Here is a 15,512-nt window from a genome sequence, read left to right as displayed (position 1 = left end):
GACTGTGTTTCTAAACAGAAGGGACTCAAGTTCTGTTCTCAGTTTCAGGAAACTTTTTCTTCTACATGGGCATTTTCACAGCAGCCCAAAATCCCAGTGACAACCACAGAATTTGAGATGAGGCTCACTAGTCTTTTAATTCAAAGGATAACTCCAGATCAGATACAATTCAGATACAACTCTGAGTAGTATCTTAACTTCTTATCCTCATTTTTTGCTGTTTTACCAAAAGGGGATCAGAACAAAGCTAACTGAAAACCAGATTATTTGCACTGAATTTACCTTCACACTGCCACTAGATATCACTGAGCTACATCTGTCATGGACCATAAAAAAAAGAACCATAAAAAGTCATTTTTAGTCTGTCAACATCTTATATTTTGGGGCAGAGCAAGGTGATGCCATGCTGCAGGCTCATTAAGACCAGTGACCATGCCCAGCTATGACCATGACCATGTCTTCCCTCAGTCTGAGAGATAAAGGTCATTCACCCAGCAGTCAGGCCTCATTGTTCCTGAGGTTTTCCTGTCTATCTTCTCCCTGACAGCTTTGCAGCTCCTGAGATGCCGTGACTGACAGGAATGCCACAGCAGCAACTTTGGGATTAACAACTATGGGAATTAGCAGAATATTCTTGCATGTCTTTTTTTTTCTCCAGCAGCTGGCAGACTCATGTTTCTGTGGTGAAACCACACCAGCAGGGTCTTGCTTACAAACCACCAGAGAAACTTAACATAGATTCTGTTGCAATCACATCACAGAAGAGCCACAAATCTTAAAAAAATGTAATTATTTGTACATGAGGTATGGAGAAAGGTAAGAAGCAACTACCCAAGGGCATCCTTGGCTCACATCTACTCATGCTCCCTGCCACAGACCCAGCCCAAACTTGCAGATCAAGAGTTTCTGGGAGGGCTGGTTCGCACTGGGGTGCAGAGGGTGCCCAGCAGTCCTGCCAGCCATATCCTGGTGGGATTATCCCTGGGCCATGGGCCTCTGCCACCACCCGCACAGGCCTTGCTCTGCTCTGCCCCCTGACCTTGAGCACCTCTCCTGTTATTGTCCATAAAAATCAGATTCATTACCCAAGTGTGCAACAAGCCAACAGTTGCACACTCAAGAGAGAGATCTGATTATTTGTTTCATGGTTGCACAAGCCCGGGTGATTGGTGGTATTCTACAAACCAAGGATGTCCCTCAGGACTTCCAGGCCATTATTTATACATAGTTATTTAGTACTAGTAACCTCCCAAGTAGGTGTAGATGACAACCCAACATGTTACTGTATTCCATATCTATCTGTGCCCCAAATTGTTATTATGTCTAAGACCCTGCAGCCGGAGAAGAGAGCCAGAGTGGGAGGTGTCACAGGCCTTTTAAAGACTTTGTTCACCAGGGGTTAGAGAGATTTAGCAATTCTGTTTCCAGTGGTTATTTACTGTGTTTTTTGTTTGTTTGTTTGTTTTTACCTGTTGCTGTTTCACTGGTTGATAAACTTATTTTTTCACTTACATCTATTTGTATTCCTTATTGGTTGAAGGAGATTGATTAAAACTAAAGGGAGATAACTCATTTAGAGCATCCACCTCTTAAATTGTCTTAAACCAAGACAGTACAGCCCCTCTATTAGGACTGGTTAGTAATTATCACACAAACTATGTGACCCACATCATTTCCATACATACTATGGGGAAGGGTCTTCACCTGGACAGCCAGCACCTTTTTCACCTACAGGCATGACTTTTTAGTATTATAATGAATATATTTCAACTAAGTATACATGGATCTTGAGTGTTTCACCAAGCTGGCAATGGATGCATCAACAGCTTGATGTACCTCATCCTTAGAGCTTGTTAGCTCCACGGTGTCCTTAGCTACGTGACGTTAGCTACCACCTGATTCGAGATAATTTTGACACATTCCACACTGTTTCTCCACACCTTTCTGACGTTGCGGCATTTCACCTTTATATATATATATATATATATATAAAACTTTTATTTTTAAGGCCATTTCCGCGGAGCTCCCGCACCGCGCGCCGCTGGCGGGACCGCCCGCCCCTCCCCTCACGGAGCCGCGCGCCCGCCTCGCGCCTGCGCCGTGGGGCGGAGCCGCCCGCGAGCCGGGCGGCGGCGGCGGCGCCATGGCGGGGCCGGCGGGGCCGGCGTGAGTTGGGGCGTGAGGGAAGAGGGAGACGGGGGGAGGAGAAGGAAGTGCGGGCGGCGGGACAGTGGTCTGTGTGTGAGCCAGGGACACCCCGCGGGCTGTGCCGGGCTCCCGGCTCCGGGGCGCCAGCGGAAAGCCTGTGCCTTGCAGCAAATCTTGGCGCCCCCTGACAAAGGCGGGGAAGGGCCAGTGGCGACAGGGGTTTAGCGCTTCCAGGCTGCTGCTTCCAGCCTCCGCTCTCCTGCGGCGGAGCTCGTCTCCTGCAGCGATCCCCCGGTCCCTGCGGCTTTCCTCCCTCTTGTGACAGCCAGCTCTGGTGTAGCTGCAGCTGAGGCCTTCCCGGCGCCTGGAGGATCGGAGGGGTCACCCCACAGACCTGCAGCGATTGCCACCTGCACGCCTCTGCCTGCTGGTAGAAGCCAGGAAGATTTTTAATTTAGTTGCAATACCATCTTCCTGATTTCTGTGTCATGACAGTCTACGGTTCCCTTTCTCTTAGGCTGATCCATTCTTTATGTGTATACGTGCCTGTGATTTTGTTTTCTTCCATTTTTATGCAATGTTGTCTTGCCTGGTTTTGGAAATACTCTGTAATCACCCTGATTTTAAATTCCTTCCCCTCACACCTTCTGTATGCTTCCTGAATTCACATCAAGAGGTTACATATGTGTAAAAAACCTTGTTTAACTCAACTTCATAAATTGGTTTCCTTTCTCTTCATTACTCCATAAAAAAAGGAAAAATTGCATGTAATTTTTCTTCCCATAAATTACCACTGACTGCTTTTTAATCATGTGAATGATGATATGTGAGGCCTTGTAGATTTTGTGTGTTGTACTTTGCTGTGGTTTCTTTCCTGGTGTTGGAGATAGGGGAGGAGGGCACTCAGTTCTCTGGATCTTGCATCTTGCCTTTCAAAACGTTAATTTTAAATTGTCCTTGTCCAATCTTCTGGGACCTCCCTCACCATCCAGAAACTAACAAAGATAACTGCCCAGAGAAGCTGTGGGATCTTCATCCTCAGAGTTTTTCAAAGTGCTCTTTGATATAGCCCTTGGCCACATGGAGGGTCCCAACAGCTGCCCCTGCTGTGAGCAGGATGTTGGATGTGGTCCCCTCCCACCTTAGTCACTGTACATAGCTTCTCTGAACCCTCCTTATTTTGTGCCTTATTAGGCCTCAGTAGAAATGGGGGAAAAGAAGATTTGTGCTGCTCCATGCCTCAAAGCATGCTGTGGGACTGGAAGAGGTGCTAAAGGAGGTTGCTTTCCTTCTGTTCATTGGGAAACTAGTTTCCAGTGTTGTGGGCATCATACTTTTAGACCCTTGATCATGTTGGAAAAATAAAACAGATTCTTTCTCTTCTGTTGAATGTAGGAGTGATGTGGGAGCCTCCTGTACTGCCTGAAGGACAAGGAACAGACCACTTGATAAAAGGAAGAAACAAAACATCCCATTAAATGGAAGCCATGAAGATATCAAAGCGGTTCTTCGCTTTTGGGATTTTGACCTGCATAGCTGTTTATGTTGCATACGTAAAATGGCACTTGGGCTCCAAACCATTCGTGGGAACCACAGAAGGAGTTGCTGAAAGCAGGGGAGATAAACTGACCCATCAGGCAGTGACCACAGATCTCTCTGTCTTTTATGGAATTATGTTTGACGCAGGAAGCACAGGAACTCGCATCCATATATTTAAATTTGCTCAGCAGCCAAGAGGTATGTCCTGCTCATTGCATGACAGATTAAGTCTTCCATAAACTGTGGAGGAGATTATTGATGACATTTTCTTAGGGTCTACTTGAACATACATGCTTCAGGTCTTTCCAGAGTGCCATCAGGAGGTATGAAATGGTTCAGGCATGAGTATTTGGATGAAATTATGAAAATATTCAACAAGGAGAAGATGCTGTAACGTCACAATATGAAGTAAATAGCAGCTGTACTTTTAGAGTAGTGTCTTGAAGAAAGGCAGTTTTTCATCACACTGGTGGAAGAGACAATTATAAATTCAAACTGCCTTATTTCCCCAAATGTTTTAGGTTGTTTGGCGTCTCCAGATCCTGGCAGTGAGCTGCTCCTCTCTACAGTGTCTGGTTCAGTGCATCCTTGGCTTCAGTGTTAGGTTTAAGCTGCAAAACAAGACAAAACTTGCAAATAGTTTGATTAAAATTGCAGAAACTGCTTCTGAAAATTGAGACAAAGTGTACAAAAAAGCTCCAGCTTTCCTCTGCAGTAGTGAGCTTCATTTGTTTGTATGTTGTCAACTCCCTTTTGTGAAACTCTTAAAGATCAGAGAACCTGGGTGGGTGCTGTTGGTAGGTGATCTAAAGGCTCTGTTGAAGTTAGCAGTGTGGTGTATGCTGGGATTTGCCTTAGGTTTACGTAATGGGTTGGAGTAAGGCTCAGCCAATGAAGGTGTTAAAAAGCAGTCAATGGATTTCCTTCTTTTCCTGGACCTCCAAGTTTTTGCTTCTTCCTTGCTTGCTTCATTTGAAACACAATTTCAGAATGTATCACAGCAGAATTCATGGAGTGTAAGTGTTGCCTGGACTGCTGGTTTATACAAGGTACAGCAGCTTTCCAAAGTACTGAAGTCTGCATGCCTCTGTTGCCATTGAAAATAGTAAAAAAGCTTCCACAGGGTTTTGCTGGAATCAAGTTTAGCCAAAACAGGGTAGGCTGAAACAAGAGATTTTTTTCTTGCAGATGTAGTTTGAAAAGCTGCACATGGAAGGTGTAAGGCCTCAAAGACAGCTTGCACCCAACTTGGTGACTGATGTGTATAATGGACAGCAGCACCTGACAACCAGTGATGGCTTTAAAATTAGTTTTCTCGGGTTCTAATTCCACAGCCAGGGCTGTACTTAAAGGTCAGGTGGCTGATAATTAGACAGAGGCTTTAATTGACTCCTATTAGCACATAATAATGGAATTTTTAAAATGGTTTTCATTTTTGCATGCAAATTTATTTGTACCATTACTTATTTTGGAATGCTGCTTTTGAACAGAGACTCCCAGATTAACCCATGAGACGTTTAAAGCACTGAAACCAGGTCTGTCTGCATATGCTGATGATGTTGAAAAGGTAATTTAAGTTACTTCTTTCCTGTCTCCCTTACCTTCTGGTTTGCAGAGATTTAGGGACTCCTAAAAGCCAGACTTAGACCCAGCTCATAGTGTTTTACAAAAGCCTTTGCTTTCTGAGAATTTGTCATACTGCCTTTTTAGCCTTTTGTAGCCAAAAAAATTTGGTAGCAGAGTTCTCTGTCACTGTTTGAGAAAGTGACTCTGTTTTGCACCTGTTGCTCAATATTTCCCATTATATTGTGGGAAATATAATATGTAATATAATGTAATTATATTAATAGGCTTTTTGCTGTAGTGAGATACTGGATCGTGCACCTTCTCTTGATTCCTTTTGATATTAATTTGTCTCTGTTTCACATTTACAGTGATTCATAGCTCTGATGACCCTTTTGATCTTTCAAAAGAGTTTTTAAGATGTCTTTTATTGTTCTTTGCTCAGAGTGGCCAGGGAATAAAAGAGCTCCTGGAGGTGGCAAAGAAGGAAGTTCCTATGGAGCTGTGGAAGTTTACTCCTCTGGTCCTGAAAGCCACAGCTGGCCTACGGTTGCTGCCAGGAGAGAAAGCTCAGAAGTTGCTGGAAAAGGTATTATCTCTTGTCTTTCTGTTTGCTTTCTAGAAAACATGCTCTTGTTAAAAATGCAGCACCCTGGGACATTCCTGCAAGCTAGGGTGTCCATCTCCTGCTTTTCCCATGTATCTGTAATACCTTGAGGGTCACCAATATCAACAGAGCAAACGATTTCCCTTTCCTACCCATGTCCATTCCTTGTTAATGGCATTTCTGAGCAGTCTTCATGCTTGAAATCCCATCACATCCATCCCTGTTTCTGCACCAAACTGTAGGGCCAGCACATATAAGGCTGCTGTGTGTTGGACTCTTGAACTTCAAACAAAGTGGTGAGCAGCAGTCAGGATCTGGCCCAAGAAGAGGAGGAGTAGTGTAAAATTGGGGTTTTAAAAAGCTTGTTTTCCAGCTGAAAAATGTTTCTCTGAATGTAGCTTTTATTTGACTACAGGTGAAGGAGATTTTTCAGGCTTCCCCCTTCTTTGTGAGGGACAATTGTGTGTCGATAATGAATGGAACTGATGAAGGTAACTTTATAATATGATGATAATAATAATACTAATCTGATGATAATAATAATGATAAGCAACTTTATGGAGACTCTTTCTGCAGTCCTGGAAATTCCTCTGCACTGTGACAAGTCTGTGCCTGCTGTAGTGAGAACCCATAAGCAGCAGGTTTGATAGAAGCAGAGTTTTTATGTGGCCATAGGCAGTGCCTGCCAAAGAAATCTTGTGCAGTGTTTTCCAATTTGAAGTCTTGAGCTCTGTCCTGATCTTGAAAGTTCTTAATGTTGAGCAGTTCCTGTAGGATTATCAGAAAGCCACTGTGCAGTCAACACTTTTGGAGAAGTTTCTGAATATTTGCTTATTGAAATGGTCTTCAACAATTGGGTTAGCCCACTGCTCTTGACAATGCTTATCAGAGCTCTGGAAGTTATTGATCATAATGTTAATTATAACTTATCTAACGTGTGGGAATGTGGGTTCCATCTGGGCAAAAAAGGTTGTATAGGGAAGAAAATACATTCTGAAGTAAGTTCATGTTCATCCAAAAATGCTGAGGACAGAATGTCAAAATACTAAGTAATTGAGTATTGAAATGTGTTTTAAATCTGCTCAGAAACCAAGCTTTAAAATAGCTGAAGCTGTTTATGAGTTTCTGTTCTTGTCACTTAATGGAGGAAAGATTTTCTTTTGTTTTAAAATCAGTAATAGCAGTAATAGCCTAGGTTCAGCCAAGGATTGAAGTAGGCCATGCTCTTTGGCATGCATTGAGTTTTAACCACATGAATAAATATTTGAATTTGTTAACATAAAGCCACTGATTCACCTAATTTATGGGGAACAGTTTATAAAACAAGAAGAGGACAAAAACAGCATAGCTCACAAAATTGCTTCGAGGAAAACAGGCAAAATTATAACACTGAAAGACGAAAGATGAAAATTCTTAGTATTCATAAATAAAAGTGGAGTGCCTGACATCAAACAAAAGTGAACAGTGGATGTTTTCCTAGAAAATGAACAATGGGAATTTTAGTCATCTCTTTGTCTTTTAGCTAAGGACTGAAGCCTTTGTGACTTCCTGCCTAAGTTTTTACCTGAGAAATAAAGAGTTCTCCAGGCATTTCATACATGGGGCTTCTCTCCCAAATATCACATAAGCTCTGATAGAGGTCATTCTCTTTGTTCAAATAGCCTAATCTTGAGTTTGTCAGACATTGATAGTTCTGGAAACCTTGTAATATGGCTTGACTTATTTGTTGCTGCTGTTAGATAAAATTAAATGTTATGATCTAAACATGTGTCTTCTGAATCTTTTTCTTATTAGGTATTTCAGCCTGGATCACAATCAATTTTTTAACAGGTATGTGTACATGAGCATGTGTATAAAAATATGACCAATGCTGTGAAATTCCTGCTTTTTTCTGCTCCTATGTGGAATTTGCTCATTCATTGGGGTGGAATGGGAGAAAGAAGGCTCTGAGAATAAGTCAGCAGTTTGTTTTTGGCGTGGCCTATTTAAGTCATTAGGATTTTGTCCATTTACTTGATGGAGTGAGGAGTTTAATCCCTTTTCCTAGATGTTTAATGTAGCTTTTCTTTCAGTTCCCTGTAGGGTACCAGAGCATTTTATTCCTTTTTAGAGCCTGCTGTGACTCTGGCTAAATTTTTTGTGTGAGTATTCTAGATGTGCTTGGCAGCTGCAGAGAATAAAAGAAAGTGCTATGCTACTTCCTTACAGATTTATAACACAGAAATGCCATGGGTGTTTATACTGCTGAGTGAGAAAAGGGTAGCTGAAGAGTAAAGAGAAAACGAAGCTGAAGACTCTCTGACAATACATAAAGCACTCTGCCATCCAAGTGCTCTGTTGAGCACCCAGTGTGTGGGGTAATGTGCTCTGGGGCTTTTTATGCTCCCAAGAAATAGCAGAAGGGTCAGCGATCTTCAAACATCAGCTATTGTGATGTATACTGAGGTACTTGGCACAAACTGTCCTTGTCAGAAGGGTGCATTTGAAGGATCTAACTGAAAAGAACTAGATCTAAATGAGAGCAGAGGTCTTGGCTGGCAGCAGGAAGAATTCCAAGACAGCTGAGTCTCTTAGGCCAGCTCTTTTCAGTCTGTCATCCCTTTGGCCATAGGAATCTGCAAAATATTGCTAAGGGATCAGGGAGAGGTGGCCAAGACAACCACATTCCTCTGTGTTACAAAGTGGTTACCAGAGCAGAGTTTGCAAAAGGTCTTTGCATCCGAAATGTTTAGGAAAGCAATAACCAGAGCTGCTATGATTAGGGCAAGAACAGCCACTGAAGAAATAAGACTCTTGTCACTTTAAGATTTTCAGGTTTGATAAAGCCAAAATCAGTGCCCAGTAGATAACAGTGTAATTTAGTAGTGTGCAAAAGCTGAGACTGTACTACTGTACTTCTGGTTTTGTTCCTAGTCAGTTTTTCACAGTGCCAACCATGGCTTTCTCTGTTCTGTCACACATTTCAGGCAGGCTAGATGACCCACAGAGGAGAAGTGTAGGGATGCTGGATTTGGGTGGTGGATCAACACAGATCACCTTCCTTCCACGTACCAAGGTAACGTGAGCGTGCACTGTTGGGAAATACTGCTGCCAGAATTGTAACTGCTCAGATTTCTTTCCCTTGGAAACAGAGCAAGAGTTTTGTCAGTGTGACATGAAGCCACCCCTGTGACTTGGTCATATGTGCCTTTTTATAGTCAGTCCCAGAGGCATTCACAACTCTTTGTCCATCCTCTTCATCCAGCTCCATGGGTCAGGGGTATTTGTGGTGAGTTTGCCAGGGCTGCTTTGTCTTGTGGAGGACACCACATTCTGAATATCTTAATCCTTAACTTTCAGTTTGTACAGTTTATAACAAAGAACACAAAAACCAAGGCTATTAATGAAATCAAATCCAGCATATGGCCTATACTGGGGTTTAAGAACACAGAGAGGTGCCTTCTCAATCCTTTTTTCCGATTGTCCCAAGTTAACTCAGTTGCAAATGAATGCCATTTTAGCTTTCTGATCTGGCATTTTTACAGCTGTTCTGTGAAGCCCCGTGGTTCTGGTTATTGTAAGGCTCTGGCCTGAGCAGAGATAGTGCTCATAGTAAAGCTGCACAAAAGCAGAGGGAGCATCCCAGCCTGGGATGATCAACACATTGCACTGTTTCAGCAAAATGGCAAGGGATGTAAAGGGTCCAGGATGTGGAAATAGAGAATATATCCTTCTGGATATAGAGAAGGAGCTAAGATACGAGCAGCATTGTGGCCAGAGCTTTGCTCCTCACAAACACTCTAGCTGTGCTGATGAACTTGGGGAACAGACTACCCTTTCATTCCTTCAGACTACAGGCTGATCCTTGCTCTGTTCCTTGGCAAGCACAGGGATGTGCTTTTCCTCTGGCTTGTGCAAGTTCATAGATGAATTCACTTGAGTAGGAAGTTAATGCGTGCCTGGCCTTCCTATTAGTTTGCACACAGTTCCTGTAGTAGGGATCATGTGAAGAGGCAGTTGCTGGAGCCTCTGGACAAAAGCAGTTAAGAGCTGGAATAAGGATTCCTTTTTAATGAAAGTAATTCTTTTATACAGCATGTTGGTGTGGGCACATACATAACCAGTTTGAATCCTGTCATGTGAAGACACTCTTAGCTCCAGGTTTTGTGGCTTTTTTGTGCATCAGCAGTCAGATTGAAATCCTTGCAAATTCATAATATTTCTTTGAATCATGCTAGGATTGTTTCACGTTTTTCCTAGTGTGTTGGAAGATTACCTTGTTAATGTTTGCTGCTGGCTGGCAGAAACCTGCCAGTGACATCTTTTTCTCCCTCCAGGCAACTCTCCAGACATCACCATCTGGCCACACAACTTCATTTCAGATGTTTAACCACACCTACAAGCTGTATTCCTACAGGTTAGTTGTGGAAAAGATAGCAAAGTGCTCAGATGGAAGCTTTCTGTGAAGCCAGGGAGACTGAGATGTTTTGCTGGAGTGGGGTCCTTGCAAATTAATACCATGAAGAAACAGAGAAACTTGAGCCACATGATTTTGGTGGATTAACCTTGGCTGCCCACCAAGTCCCTCTATCACTCCCATTCTATTAACAGGACAGGGGAAAGAAAATATGACAAAAAGCTCATGGGTCAAGATAAGGCCAGGGAAGTCACCAGTTATTGTCATGGGTGAAACAGACTTGACTTTAATTTAATTTATTTAGTATTTAATTTATTGCAAATTAAACAGTAAGATAATGAGAAATAAGAACAAAATCAAAAATGCTTTCCCTCCACCTCTCTCTCCTTCCCAGGCTCAGCTTCACTTCCAACTTTTATACTTTCTCACCACTGAACAGCACAGGAAGATGGAGAATGGGAGTTGCAGTCAGTTCATAATGCTTTGTCTCTGTTATTTCTTCTTCGTCACTGTCTTCTCTGCTCCCAGTGTTTTGGGCTAGCAGCTTCTTCCCACACAGCTGTAGGATGTGGTTGGGCTCAGAAAGTCAGTTCTGTATGCAAGTGTCTGTGCTGCCTTTGAAGAGGGTAGGAGTACCTAGTGAGGTACTAGGAGTAGAGTTAGAGAAATGGCATTGCCAGTTATCCAAGAGCCAGATTACAACTGACAGCTATTGCCTGAGCTTTTTCAAAGAGAAATTATCCTTCTGGATAAGGTAATATGAGAGCAGGCTGGCACACTCTTCCACTTATATGCATGAGCTGCTGACTTGAGACACTTTGCCATGGCTGTCTGGAGGAGACTGGCATGTCCCAGCTAGGTTGTCAGTGGAGTATCAGAGGAAGGATGTCTGTTGCTCACAGAGGATTTTCTCCCTTTGCAGTTACCTGGGACTTGGGCTGATGTCAGCAAGGCTTGCCATTTTGGGAGGAGTTGAGGGAAAACCATGTAAGTTATGGGCAGTCCTCAGATCCTGGTTCTGAGCTCAGGATGTGTAGTCCTGTGGTGGGGTGAGGAGCTGTGTATCCCCTTCCCACCAGGCTCAAGGTTCCTGAGTGACATATGGGCTCCTGTCACCCTGGCTGGGTGTATTTGAGACTAATGCAGGAGGTGGCACTGACAGGTCACAGGAGACCTGGATTCTTGCCAGCCTTAGGTTGTGGGTGGGCTCTGGAGGGGCCTTGCTGAGGCTGCAGGACAGTATGGAGCAGGACTGGAGGTGAAGGATCTGAATTTACTCGTTATGTTTTTTCCTAATGTGGCTTTGTTTTACTTCTGCAGTAGGAGAAGGGGAGGAATTGATCAGCCCTTGTTTATCACCTGGCTTCAAATCCGAATGGCAACATGCTGAGATAGTGTACAAAATTAAAGGACAGAAGGCAGGTATAGTGATTTATCACTCTTGCTTTTCTAGGATGATACACTCTCATTCTCTTTCAAAGACACCAGTCTCTGTTTACTGTTCTGTCTGGCTTCTCTTGATGTGCTGTCAAAGAGATCCTGCAGTTCCTTTGTCTTGTGCCATGGTGTATCTGTCCAGTCAGTAAAGCTGCTAGAATTGATGCAGATGGAGTTGACCAGTCCTTGAATGGGTCTTTCAACTCCCTTCTGCCTCAAATGATGTTGTCCATCTCTGATCTATCACACAGTCCCAACCTGAGGATGGTAGGTGTCTGCCTCTAGAAGAAGCTTCAGATTTCAGTTCTCTGTGAAGAGTTTTGCTATTTTGCAAAAAGGTTCTTGTTTCCTGGTAGATCCTAAATAAATTCTATATATATATAATTCTCAGCTTGTAATATGGTGGGTTTTTTTGGTCTTCTTTTAGGTGAACCTCTGTATGAGTCTTGTTCTAATAAAGTGGCAAAGATGCTCTACAAAAAAGTGCATAGAGCTGGGGAAGTGAAGGACCTGGATTTTTACATTTTCTCCTACTACTATGATTGTGCAGCAGAGGCTGGTCTCATAGGTATGTCTGCTTCTGAGTTGGTTTCATTTTAAATGGCAAGTTATAGAAGCAGTGGGAACACTTGCAAACATCATGATGCTTTGTTAAGCTGTCATGGAAATTAGTCTGTTGTTACACTGCTGTGCAGCATTTATCTTGACTTGATATTAATTTCTGTAGAGAAAATACTGGGGCTGTGAAATAGGATCTACACCCTTTGGTAATAGTTTTTAAACAAACTGTTTGCCTTTCAGAAATGCCTAATTAGCTCTACAATCTGAAATAGAAAAAACTTCATGATGATAAATTTCTTGGGCAGTAAAGCAGTAAAAATTACTTGGGCTGTGTGTTTGCTTCACTGACCTTTTGATGGAATGAAGATTTTCAGATATTTCCACATGCATTTAGAATGCGTCACATCTCTTTTCCAGTAGTGTGCTTGTGTACAAAAGGCTGTCATATTCAGTGGTAAAAAGCAGATAATGAGATCTCAAGTTAGTCTGGACAAACCCACCCCCCTTCTCAGCTATTCTCTTTTTACAAATAATTTCAGATTTAATGTGTTGCAGAGCACTGCCCTGTCAGATCTGGCCACAGGTGTTCACTGTCCAGGCACCACAGGACAGGGCAGTGCAGAAATGGGGGTCAGCTGAGATGGTCTGTAAGCTCTGTTTCTGTAGGAAACAAGTCTAAAGGTTCTTCATAAACCAAGATTTTTGGACTTATATTGAGAATCTTTTGAAGGTTCTTTTACCTTTAAAAGCAGTCTGAATTTTGAGATTGATTTTAGTGGCTCCAGGTTTGATTTCCAAACAACTTTTATGATTTGAGTCTACAATTGCCTTTCTACAAAGATCGTAAAAAAGTGGATTTTTATTTTAGATAAAGAAAAAGGAGGAAGCTTAACTGTCAGTGACTTTGAAATTGCAGCTAAATATGGTGAGTAAAATACAAACATACACTAGAAATTGTGTGTAAATTCATCCTAGGTGGCAAATGTGAGACACACTAAGAAGTCTGATGCTTTTAAGTAAATATTGAGTCCCTCTAAATAGCATCTAACCAACATTTCTGCTTATTTCTGAAAATATCACCTATTTTTATATTAACTTCTGCTTTTGCAGTGGGTTTTATTTTGAGTTTCTTTTCTTTTTCTTTTGTGTTGTTGGGCTTTTTTTAATTTGGTTTTGTCAACATTTGTTAAATGCTGGTGCTCAAGAAAGATAACACAGCTGAGGTTGCTCAGATATTCAAAGACTTGAAGTAGATAGAAAAAAGGCTCTTTTCCTGGAGAGGTATAAGAAACTGTTGTCTCAGGGGAGAGACAGAATGTCTTGACTTCCTTACAAAGCTTATGTGCTTATCCTAATGTGTATATGTCATTTCAGCCCCATTATAACAGGTTCTGTCACCGACAAGAGCTGTTTTGTGGATTCATTTGAGATTTTTCACAGCGGGGCTGTTGTTAGACCTGAGCCCACAGGTGCATTCACACACTGCTTTCTTTCTTCTCAGTTTGTAAGACCATGGAAATCAGCCCTGGAAACAACCCTTTTCTCTGCATGGACCTCACATACATCACCTTCCTGCTGCAGGAACTGGGCTTCCCGAAGAGCCAAGGCTTTAAGGTGAAGCTCAAAGTGGATTTGTGGGGAGAGTGGGCAGGAGGGTGCCAAGGCAGGAGTCATCCTGCCAGGAGCTTGGTTCTTGATTTACCTTCTTGCTACAACACATGGTCTGCAATCTGGGTGCAGCAACACTCTTCCCACAACAGTGGTAACTGTTTGTCATAATCTTCAGCACTGTACCCACCTTGCATGCTTCAGATTCTCCCAAAAAATTGTGTTTTAACTTTTCTGCTTGTTTTTTTTTTTTGTCCAGCTTGCCCGGAAAATTGACAATGTTGAAACGAGCTGGGCATTGGGAGCCACTTTCCATTACATTGACTCACTGAATAGACTGCAGTACTAATGCTTCTAGAAGGTGACCTCTTCGAATTCCCATTTTTTTGGAAGCCCAGCATGGGAGACCCTATTGAAGGGTGTGCTTTTGGCTTCCAGAGTCCTTTAGAAGATCACAGTGAACTATACTACTTTCCTCCCACCCACTGCCAAGTCCCCACCATCACTAGCTCCTTTTTACAGTGCAGAGTGTAGAGGAAAACCCTGGATTTGACAGCATGTGCTGTCAGCTTAATGTAAAAATTGATCCTTTTGGAAGGAAAACCAGGACTCTGCACGACATCTATGATCTCTATGAGAAAAACACACCTTTCTTGGAATATGCCTGTTCTATGTGCTCACAGTGTGCTGAAGTTGCTGAATGGTCACTCCAGAAGGAACTCTTTACTGTCCTGATTTCAGGGTGTTTTTTTCCTGTTTGTTAGCAGTTTTCAGTGATGATTTTTATTTTACTACTCCTGTGTTTGAAGGTAAACTTGTGTGTGTGCAAAAATGGTGCATTTACACATTATGCTGCTGACAGGCAGCAGCTTTGAAATGCAGCATGGAAGTCACAGCTCCGTGTTCCAGTTGCTGAAGGAGAAAAGCTGAGGAAGACTCTAGAACTGGATACAGGCTTGGAGGCATGAGTTGGAACCTGTGTGCCCTGTAGGTTAAAGCCTAATGTTGATTCCCTGGCTGTTGGGAAGTGGATGATGGAAGGCAACATCAGATATGCTGAATGAGCAAGGCCTGGGAGTTGGGTACAGGGACAGTTCTAGAGCTGGTCAGAGGAAGATAAATGAATAAGGTGCAGCCACAAAAATAGACCATGAGTATTGCTTACTGGACATTGCAGACTTTTGCACCCTGGCAAGGTTTGTGCAGGGCTGGGGATGAATGCATTTGCATGGTATTTTGGATGTCTTTTCCTGCAAACACATCTGTGCTAAATGAATGTATTGTGGTTGCAATGAGCCAGGGCAGGGTAGCTGAGATGTTCCGCTCTAACAGTGCCTGGTATGTGAGCACAAAGTGATCACAGGGGCTGGAGGGGATATGCTGTGCTATTTGTAATCTAATTGTGGATTTGTGATGCATTTAATGAATGTATAGAGAAGACCCAAGTGGTCCTTTGGGGGTGCAAAAGAGCACAGCTTCCTGAGAATCCTGACTCATGGGCTCAGGGCAGCAGTACATGAGATGGTGGTGTTCTGCGTAGGGACACTTGAACCTCGCTGTGCCGACAATAAACTCCCAATTTGAAACAGAACGTGGTGACTAGGACGCTTTTAGCACGGGGGGTGGGGTGAGGAATCACTGGCCTGACGCCAT

General features: G+C 42.9%; 1 protein-coding gene across 3 annotated transcripts; it reads left to right on the top strand.

Moving 5' to 3' along the window:
* Positions 1–2,104: 2,104 nt before the first annotated feature.
* ENTPD6 (ectonucleoside triphosphate diphosphohydrolase 6) lies at positions 2,105–15,450 on the top strand. 3 transcript variants are annotated; one of them, XM_021534860.2, is made up of 14 exons: positions 2,105–2,166; positions 3,544–3,885; positions 5,178–5,254; positions 5,696–5,839; positions 6,273–6,348; positions 7,652–7,687; positions 8,824–8,912; positions 10,174–10,253; positions 11,176–11,240; positions 11,574–11,675; positions 12,118–12,258; positions 13,120–13,176; positions 13,753–13,865; positions 14,119–15,450. In XM_021534860.2, the coding sequence occupies exons 2-14, from the start codon at positions 3,627–3,629 to the stop codon at positions 14,206–14,208; spliced, it is 1,329 nt and encodes a 442-aa protein (XP_021390535.1). In that variant the 5' UTR covers positions 2,105–2,166; positions 3,544–3,626; the 3' UTR covers positions 14,209–15,450. The 3 variants fall into 3 exon arrangements, with proteins under 3 accessions (XP_021390535.1, XP_021390533.1, XP_021390534.1); XM_021534858.2 differs by having other exon boundaries at positions 10,141–10,253; XM_021534859.2 differs by lacking the exon at positions 2,105–2,166 and adding an exon at positions 2,251–2,578 and having other exon boundaries at positions 10,141–10,253.
* The last annotated feature ends 62 nt before the right edge of the window (positions 15,451–15,512 follow it).

This window comes from Lonchura striata, chromosome 3, assembly GCF_046129695.1.
Source record: "Lonchura striata isolate bLonStr1 chromosome 3, bLonStr1.mat, whole genome shotgun sequence".
Classification (NCBI taxonomy): domain Eukaryota; kingdom Metazoa; phylum Chordata; class Aves; order Passeriformes; family Estrildidae; genus Lonchura; species Lonchura striata.
The sequence above is the reverse complement of the archived record's forward strand: the minus strand, read 5'-3'. Positions and strand labels throughout refer to the sequence as shown.